Source organism: Argentina silus, assembly GCF_951799395.1.
Source record: "Argentina silus genome assembly, chromosome: 8".
Lineage (NCBI taxonomy): Eukaryota > Metazoa > Chordata > Actinopteri > Argentiniformes > Argentinidae > Argentina > Argentina silus.
The window spans coordinates 16438834-16448833 of record NC_139662.1 but is presented as its reverse complement, the minus strand read 5'-3'; the positions used below and the strand labels follow the sequence as shown (position 1 = coordinate 16448833).

The window sequence follows — 10000 nt, the reverse complement described above, 5'->3', positions numbered from 1 at the left end:
TTAGAACAGGAGGTGAGGTGACCAGACATGTTGTGATAATGATGACGATGATGATGACGATGATGATGATGGTGATGATGATGATAATGATGATGATGATGATGATGCAGAAGTGGTTTATATTGTGCTTTTCCGGGTGCTCAGAGCACTGTTTTCACTAGTCAGTAATTTAAACGTGGTTTAAACAGACAAAGTTGTTACCTTGGTCAGACATGTTACTGTATCGTGGTTTAAACAGACAGAGTTGTTTCACTGGTCAGTGATGTCACTGTATAGTAACAGAGTTGTTGCAGTGGTCAGTGATGTTACTGTATCGTAACAGAGTTGTTGCAGTGGTCAGTGATGTTACTGTATCGTAACAGAGTTGTTGCAGTGGTCAGTGATGTCACTGTATAGTAACAGAGTTGTTGCAGTGGTCAGTGATGTTACTGTTGCAGTGAGTTCAGTCCTGTAGTCCAGTGCCTATGACATACATGGGAGGTGCAGCAACGCCTCAGATATGAATTCTATAATAAACTACTTTGACTTGCTGACTGATTCTCTGCGTTATATCTTCCTTTATTTCTCTGGGTTTTATTTATGTTCATCCTTTTCTCTGTCCCTGTCTCTGTCTCTGTCTCTGTCTCTGTCTCTGTCTCTGTCCCTGTCCCTCTCTCTCTATCTCTGTCTCTGTCTCTGTCTCTGTCTCTGTCCCTGTCTCTGTCTCTGTCTCTGTCTCTGTCTCTGTCTCTGTCTCTGTCCCTGCCCCTCTCTCTCTCTCTCTCTCTCTCTCTCTCCTGCAATGTATTTTGGTCTGGTAAGCAGAAGACAGAATCTGGGAAAATGTCACCTTTTTATGTATAATACATGAACCAATCGTCACACAACACTTTAAACCCTGCATGGTGTCTGAGACTGTAGGCTAGAAGAGGGTCTAACGAGACGAGAATGGATGGTGATATAATGACTAGAATGTATGGTGCACATTCTATGGTAGTATAATGACTAGAATGTATGGTGCACATTCTATGGTAGTATAATGACTAGAATGTATGGTGCACATTCTATGGTAGTATAATGACTGGTTCCGCGGACCACCGGTTCTCCAGGTGGACCTCTCTGTTCCCACCTCTCCCTGTTAATTATACGCTCACTTAACACTTTATTAGGAACACTATACTAATACTGGGTAGGGCCTCCCTTTATTAGGAACACTATACTAATACTGGGTAGGGCCTCCCTTTATTAGGAACACTATACTAATACTGGGTAGGGCCTCCCTTTGCTCTCAAAACAGCCTCAATTCTTCGTGGCTTTGATTCCACAAGATGTTGAAAACATTCCTTTGAGATTCTGGTCCATGATGACATGATTGCATCACACAATTCCTGCAATTCTTTTTGCTTTGTGACATGGTGCATTATCATGCTGGAAGTAGCCATTAGAAGATGGGTAATTGTGGCCATGAAGGGATGCACATGGTCAGCAACAATATTCATATAGGATGTGGCATTCAAGCGATGATTGATTGTTATTAATGGGCCCAAAGTGTGCCAAGAAAACATTCCCCATACTGTTCCAACACCTCCACCATGAGAAGGTGTACAGGTGTTCCTAATGAAGTGTTTGGTGAGTGTATGTCACCTACACTGTAACATGTCCCTTTCCCTCTGAATAACACTGAGCATCGGTCTGAAGGGAACTACCACCACCCTGGATAGAACCACCACCACCACCATCACCACCACTCTGGATAGAACCACCACCACCACCGTGGATAGAACCACCACCACCCTGGATAGAACCACAACCACCACCACCCTGGATAGAACCACCACCACCACCACCACCCTGGATAGAGATGTCAGATTCACACTACAGAGGAATATATGTTAAACATTAATGTTGTGTTTGTTTATAATGATAGTTACACTGCCACACTGGTGCATCATTTATTAATCACTGTCTCTGATTGGAGGCAGGCTTCCTGACTGCCTCTGGAACAGCGTCTGAACCCAACACAGCTCTAACTGATTTTAAGGGCAAAGTAATTAAGCTGATGAGCGCTATTTGTACGTCCACTGTTCTCTAACGAGAGGAGACTTGAAGCAGCACTTCATGTTCTGGTAGTGTGTGTGTGTGTGTGTGTGTGTGTGTGTGTGTGTGTGTGTGTGTGTGTGTGTGTAGTCATGTTCAGATAGGCTGGTGATGTCATTACTCTGATGAGGACTAATAGCCGTTGTTACACTGGGATGATTAGAGGGAAAGATAAGATAACATGTAAATGATGTCTCCTCTGTGACTACGTCTGTGTGTGGGCGGGCCTGTGTGGGTGGGTGCATGTGTGTGTGTGTGTGTGTGTGTTTGTGTGTGTGTGTGTGTGTGTGTGTGTGTGTGTGTGTGTGTGTGTGTGTTTGTGTGTGTGTGGAGGTTGTGATTGTCTGACTGATGAGCTCACAGAGATGGTATGATACATTCCTCCAACTCACCGCACACACACACACGCACACACACATCACATACACACAAACACACACATTCCACCAACTCACCTTGTGATATTAATCCTAAAACCTACAACCCACACTAACAACATGGAACTGTTTTTCGTTACTTCACTCTCTTCTCACTGTTACAGGGAAAAAAGAATATTGTACATACACACACACACACACACACACACACACACTCACGCACGTGCACACAGACACACAGTGCAGCTCCACTGTGTGTGTGTGTGTGTGTGTGTGTGTGTGTGTGTGTGTCTGTGTGTGTATGTACTATATTTCAGTCAGGTCAGGATGTGAGGAGTGTGTATTCAAAAGCTTTTCCAGCTGAGAACGTCGATGACTAACACAAAGGAGCGCAGCCGAGTCGTTCATTTATAGAAGCCGTTGCTGCTGGCAAGTTGCCCTCCCTTCACACACACACACACACACACACACACACACACACACACACACACACACACACACACACACACGCACACACACACACACACACGCACACACACACACACGCACATAGATATTCTGGTCGCCTCAATGCCTCCAAAGCCATTAGAAATCTGGAAATCGACCTGTAGGTATTAAATGCCTAAAACTTCACAAACTCCATTAACAAAGTCTCTTTCTCACACTCGCTATCTTTCCCCTTCCCTCTTTCCTTCTCTCTCTCTCTCTCTCTCTCTCTCGCTCTCTCTCCCTCTCTCTCCAGTCACTCTGAGATGAGGAGAATAATAACCTCTAGCGTTGTTGATCTATTGGAGATAAAACATGCTGATTTAGAAGCACATCACACAGCTGTTTGTTATCCCTCTCCTAACAGCAGTGCAGGGGAGGCTGGTGGAGGTAGAAACCAGGCCGTCCTCCACCAGCCTAGTTTATCAGAGACACACAGATCTGTAGATGGTGAACAGAGGTGCATGTCTGCCCTCTACTGGTAGGAAGCAGAGTTGCAGGCTCAGCACCACGCCTCAGCATCATGATGGGTACCGTTTCAGAGGTGCAGTTTCAAAGGTACAGTTTCAGAGGTGCAGTTTCAGCTCAGTAACGTATTCAACCTTCAGGTCTTTCATGAATACTGTATGATGTCATCACCTACACGGACCATGTGTCCCTTTATAACTGTGTTTGTGGAGTGGAGGGGATTTGGAGTCACGCTCTCGTGAAGAGGTAGCCCTGTCTGTCACCCTTGGACCTTGAAGATGTCCTCTTGGCCTAAGACACGCCTGTGTCTTCTGCATTAGATATCCGGGTTCGAAACCTGCCCATCACATTTGGGCCATGGCGGGTTTATGAGCAGAATATAGTATCAGAGTATGACATTTAAAACCCAGAACCCTGGAGGCCCTCCACAGAACAGACGACCTTTACTAGACTGGAGCAGAAGGAGAGGAGAGGAGAGGAGAGGAGAGGAGAGGAGAGGAGAGGAGAAGAGAGGAGACGAGGATAGGACAGGAAAGGACAGGAAAGGAGTGGAGGAGAGGACAGGAGAGTAGAGGAGGAGACGAGGAGAGGACAGGAGAGGAGAGGAGAGGAGCAGAGGAGAGGGGAGGGGATGAGAGGAGGAGAGAGGTGACCTCTAGTGGTCTAGTAGGAGAATAACAAGGATGGGAGGATGAACAAGAAAGACAGGAGATTGTTCTTCTAAACATTTTTATTAGAGCAATCAAAATAGAGTATCCATAGTAACAGCCATGTGTCACCTGATCCAGGTGTGTGTTTGGGACAGTGAGCCGGGCTTTAGGTTGGTGGGCTAACACAGGCTCTACATGGAAATCCATGTAGAGAGTTGGCACGGTAACACAGGAAGTAGGAAGCAGGAAGTGTCATACTAAGGATGGTCCACATGCTGGGATGGATGTACTGATTCGCACACACATCTCACACAAATATAAACATTTGATCACTGACCATGAGCATGTAGTGTGGTGATTTTGAGGGCCACCGTGGCCTCATACTGGCGGGCTGGGGAAGGACTGGTTTACCAGGCACAGATTAAGCCTAATCCCAGACTAGACCTTTAATGGAGTCTTTCCATTGACAGTGTGATTTAGGATTAATCTATGTCTGGGAAACTACCCCTACAGGTCTAAAGTACACTCTACCAAAAACACACACACACACACACACACACACACACACACACACACACACACACATAAACACACACACAAACACACACACACACATACACACACACCTAACTGACTACTCAGGTTAGAGAACTGGGGTGTACAGTATTAATAGTGCATCTCTCCTGTGAGCAGTATGGGACGCTGCCTCTCTACATCACAAACACTCACTACCTGAGTTCTCTTACAACATATAGAGTGTTTGTGTCACTACCACGACATCATATGTGGGTTTAAACATAGTCCACATTTACGCTACGTTCTGTAGCCAGCTGTGACACAACAATATGACATGGATCCATAACATGATAGGCTTGGTTGAGATTGGACCAGGGGAGGCTGGTGGAGGTCAGAACTCCTTATTCTATTCCATGCATTCCAATGAGCCCATCCTCCAATTTCTACCTCCACTAGCCTCCCCTGGATTGTACAGTGGTGTGGTGATATCTGTTCTTTGGGCTAACAAGCAAATGAGACTGGGCCCATGTAGCTGACCCAACACTAGACCAGTTAGACCCAGTCTCCAAATTAATACGTTCGGGGGATCGTTTCTGCAGACCAAATAATATGTTCTGTGTGAACGTGTTATCTAGCTATACTGGCAGGTAAATACGAAAGGCAGAACGCCACATTCTTGCTAATTGTTGTTGCTTATGCTAATATTTGCTAATGCCTTCCCCTGACAACTTACCCTAACATTATCAAAGATAATGCCTAACCTTAACCACTCAAAGTTAATGCCGAATATTGCCTAACCACCATGCAAGTCGTAATTCACATAACTCTCAGTAACGTATCTTGCAATTCCCGTAACTCTTAAGCAACATATTTTTAATTTGACAGGTAGTGAAACGCTGGTATAGCCAGATAATACGTGCCCACAGACTGTATTTCCTTGGTCTGCAGAAATGATCTCCCAGAATGTATTCTGTTGGAGACTATGTTGAGTTACCCAACCCCAGAGGTGGAAATTAACTAATTACAACTACTCACATTCATGTAATTGAACGATTTTTCAAGGATTTGTACTTGATTTTTGAAAATCTGTAATATTACCTTTACTTGAGTATAGTTTTGAATCAAGGCAAATGTTTCATTTTGAAAGTAACGCAAACTTCTTTTACTTGATTACTTTTTAATAACCTCCTTTTTTTTCATAGACTTTAACTTTTACTTGAGTAACATTTCACTGAAGTAACAGTACTTACTACTTGAGTAGGATATTTCAATGCTCGTTCCACCTCTGCCCAGCACCATAGACCAGCCGGTACAGCAGAGACCACAGCATTCTAGTGACCAGTGACAACAGCCATAGATTGATACGGTCATTGAGACCAATACTACATTAATACAACAGTCCAATACTACCACACTGTAGATTCATACTGCTGATGAGACCAGAGGCCGGTTGCATAAACTTAGTTAAGACTGGTCTATGGGCCTAGACCAGTCATATTTTAACTGTAAGACTAATCTAATTTCAGTTACCCAGTTGCATAAACGTTAAGACTGACTTACTTTAAGCCCCAAAAGTTAGACTGCTTACCCCAAAGCTAAATTTGATCTAAGACCTATGTTGCCATGGCAACAGACTAGTCATTCAAAAAGTACTGTCTAACCATATTAATTATATAAATATAATTAAATAATATTTGCTTTTAGACTGAACTTTAATTATGTAAGGGACATAAACAAAACCATTTTTTTTATATATTTTTTAAAAATATATACGTGCAAATATGCTTAGTTTGTTTATTGGCAACCTTGGCAACTAGCTAGCAGACTACCTAGAAAGGGCGTAGATAGCTAACAAGCTAGCAAATTTGCCCATATAGCTAGCAAGTTTGCCTTTCCATATCTAAATGGGAGGCTCCTTTAGTTTGAAAAAACAATAACTAGCTAACCTAATATGTTATATCTTTACACTTTTATGAAAAGATTTGCCAGCTCTCGTGCTCTATTTTATTGTAGTAGCATAATTACGAAATGTTCAATTCCTAACACAAATTCACTTATCGGCGGCCATGTTTATTTTCCGTTCATTGTCTTACTTTTCCTAGGTAAGTACGATTTTAGTAGGACTTAGGCTAGCCAAGTGTAAGTCAATTGTATGCAACAGGTACAATTAGATGTCAATCCTAAGTCTGACTAACAGTTAGACTTAAATCACAGTCTAGGTCTATGTTTAAGCAATTGGTTTATGCAATTGGCCCCTGATGATGTTGACATTGACAATGTTGACATTGAGAGGGGCTGATAATGATACTGCCATATACTGATACTCCCATTGAGTAGGTTGATGGTCCCATTGGTCCAGACAGTAGGTTGATGGTCCCATTGGTCCAGACAGTAGGTTGATACTCCCATTGGTCCAGACAGTAGGTTGATGCTCCCATTGGTCCAGACAGTAGGTTGATGCTCCCATTGGTCCAGACAGTAGGTTGATGCTCCCATTGGTCCAGACAGTAGGTTGATGCTCCCATTGGTCTAGACAGTAGGTTGATGCTCCCATTGGTCTACACAGTAGGTTGATGCTCCTATTGGTCCAGACAGTAGGTTGATGCTCCTATTGGTCTAGACAGTAGGTTGATGCTCCCATTGGTCTAGACAGTAGGTTGATGCTCCCATTGGTCCAGACAGTAGGTTGATGCTCCTATTGGTCCATACCTTCTTAGGTTGCTCCTCCATTGGTCCATACAGTAGGTTGCTCCATTGAGAAAAGTGAATACTGCTATAGAGACCAGTTCACACTGTTACACTGGAGAAGAAGAGGTAGACATACTGGAGTCAGCACTGACCCCTGCACACACACACACACACACACACACACACACGCACTCACTCACTCACGCTCACATACACACACACACACACTTGTTCACGCTCAGGCTCATGCTCACAGACACGCACGTGCACACACACACACACACACACACACAGGCACTTGCTCACGCTCAGGCTCATTTTCACAGACACACACGCACACACACACACACGCATTCGCTCACGCTCAGGCTCACGCTCAGAGACACACACACGGACACACAAACACATTCACTCACACTCAGTCTCATGCTCACAGACACATGCACGCACACACACACACACACACACACACACACACACACACACACACATAGAGAGTGTCAGTGTTTTGTGATCAGACAGTGGTGACAGAGAGTAGCGGGCTGCAGCAGAGGCTGGCGTCTCCCTCTCCCACCCGCGTGCCGTGGGTCAGAAGCTCCTCCACCGTTGTCCAATCATCGAGCAGCGTATTGTTCCTCAGACGACTCTGTTTCCTGTGGCTAAGCTCCAGGACGGTGCTGCAGGAGGCCGCCGCCCCCCCCGGGACCCCCCCTGTCACACCCCCTGGACCCCCAGCCACCGCCCCCTCCTCCCCTCCCCCCTCCGCCCCCCCACGGCTCGCTCTCCTCTGCCTCTGTTCCCGTGCCAACGCTAGGTGGCGCCGGCGTTCCGGCCTGCTCCAGTAACGCCCTGCCCACTCCTCCACACCGCGCACTTCCTCATCGGTGGTGACCTCACTGCGCTCATCAGCCAATTGGGAGGCCCGGGCCTTGAGGAGCTGGTTCCTGACTGCACGGGGGTTCCCTGAGCGTGGTCGCCCCCCGGTCTGGTCGCCGTGGGGGTAGGAGCCACCCAAGGTGCTGTAGAGGGGGCCGCAGGGGCCGGGGGGTTGGGGGGGTCCTAGGGTTTGGAACTGACGCTGCCAGTCTCTCCCCCTCTCCCTTTCCATCTCTCTCTCCCTTTCCATCTCTCTCTCCCTCTCTCCCACCCTCTCCCTCTCTCCCCCCATCTCCCTCCCCCTCTCCCTCTCCCTCTCCCTCTCCCTCTCCCTCTCCCTACCTCTCCCTAGCCTCTTAGAGGGGCTGGTCTGAACCCTCCTCCTCTCCTCACTGAGGCCCATGTTGTGGTGCCTCGCGGGGCTGTTATCCAGGCTTAGGCCTGGGTGTAGGTGGTTCTCCAGAGGCAAAGCTAGGTGGTTGTCCAGGGGTGAAGCGAGGTGGTTGTCCTGGGATGAAGCTAGGTGGTTGTCCAGGGATGAAGCTAGGTGGTTGTCCAGGGGTGAAGCTAGGTGGTTGTCTTGGGATGAAGCTAGGTGGTTGTCCAGGGGTAAAGCTAGGTGGTTGTCCAGGGGTAAAGCTAGGTGTTTCTCCAGGGGTAAAGCTAGGTGTTTCTCCATAGGTAAAGCAGGGTGACTGGCGCGTCTCTTGTCCGACAAGTCGTGTAGCGTGTAACTGCGCCCAGGCAGGTCCATAGAGGCGTGCTGGTTCATCATGAGCGCCCTCCGCTGGCAGGGTTCGGTACGACAGCTGGAGGCCGCCGCCTGTGTCGCTGCCCTGGGGGTGTGTCTACCTACGTAGGGGGCGGGGCTTCGAGTACGGCGGAATTGTACAGACGAACCTCCCAGGGTGCACTGGGGCATCATGGGGACGTGGCCTGTCTCTGGGATGGACTCCAGATCCCAGCGTGACCTGGCCACGCCCCCCAGCCCTAGCCACACCCTCTGGTCCCTGGGGTTGCCATGGGAATGGTGGCCGTGGTGGCCATGGAAATGTCTGAAGTCTCCAGTGCTGATGCTGTGGGAGCCGGAGTCGCTGTGCTCAGATGAGGGGAGGGACTCTGAGGAGGGGGAGGAGCCTCGGCGTGGCGGGGAGGAGATTGCGTCTGTCTCTGGTTCAGACAGCTCCTCCTGGTGGAGACTCCCGTCAGTGCAGCCCAGACCACTGTCCAGCTCATGGAGGGGCAGGTAGCCGGGGGGAACGTCCAACCACGCGCCCTCATACTCGCTCTATCAACAGGGAGACAGAAACATTTTGTTGTAAATAATAAATAATGGAGCTGAAAGAATGAATAGGCCTACCGCTGACCTTAATATATCTTATCATATGGATAATTGATAAATTTATTCCAGTATGCTGAAAATATCTGAGCCTATATGTTCAAATAAAATGATATGTCTAAACGGAATGAACAATCTATATACAGCTGGTGTGCGTGGTGCGTGGTGCGTGAGTGCATACGTGTGTGTGTGTGTGTGTGTGTGTGTGTGTGTGTGTGTGTACCTGGCTGAGGAAGCTGCTGGGCTCGTCCTGGTCAGTGTTGCAGCAGCCAAGCAGACAGCTGCTACTGGTGGGCTGGTAGTTTAACACCTCAGGGTCCTACAGCCGAGGTATAACATTAGAACTAACCCTAAAGCAACCTGAACTAACCCTAACCCAACTCTAACTAACCCTAACCCAACAACACAGTAACATCACAACACACAACACAGTAACATCACAACACATCAGTTTAACAACATAACAACAAACTGCATAACACAGCTAGTCTTGGCTAGATTGACAGCTGGGTTGTGTAGAAGAT

General features: G+C 47.2%; 1 protein-coding gene across 1 annotated transcript in view; it reads right to left on the bottom strand.

The window, feature by feature from the left end:
- Positions 1–7775: 7775 nt before the first annotated feature.
- The window catches only part of LOC310808030 (uncharacterized protein), a gene marked incomplete at both ends in the record, with an annotated part of 6208 nt that continues 3983 nt past the window's right edge, over positions 7776–10000 (bottom strand). The window contains 3 exons of the mRNA XM_083674727.1: positions 7776–8280; positions 8491–9425; positions 9700–9795. Of these exons, the coding sequence (XP_083530853.1) occupies positions 7776–8280; positions 8491–9425; positions 9700–9795 (1536 nt within the window). The remainder of the gene's footprint in view (positions 8281–8490; positions 9426–9699; positions 9796–10000) is intronic.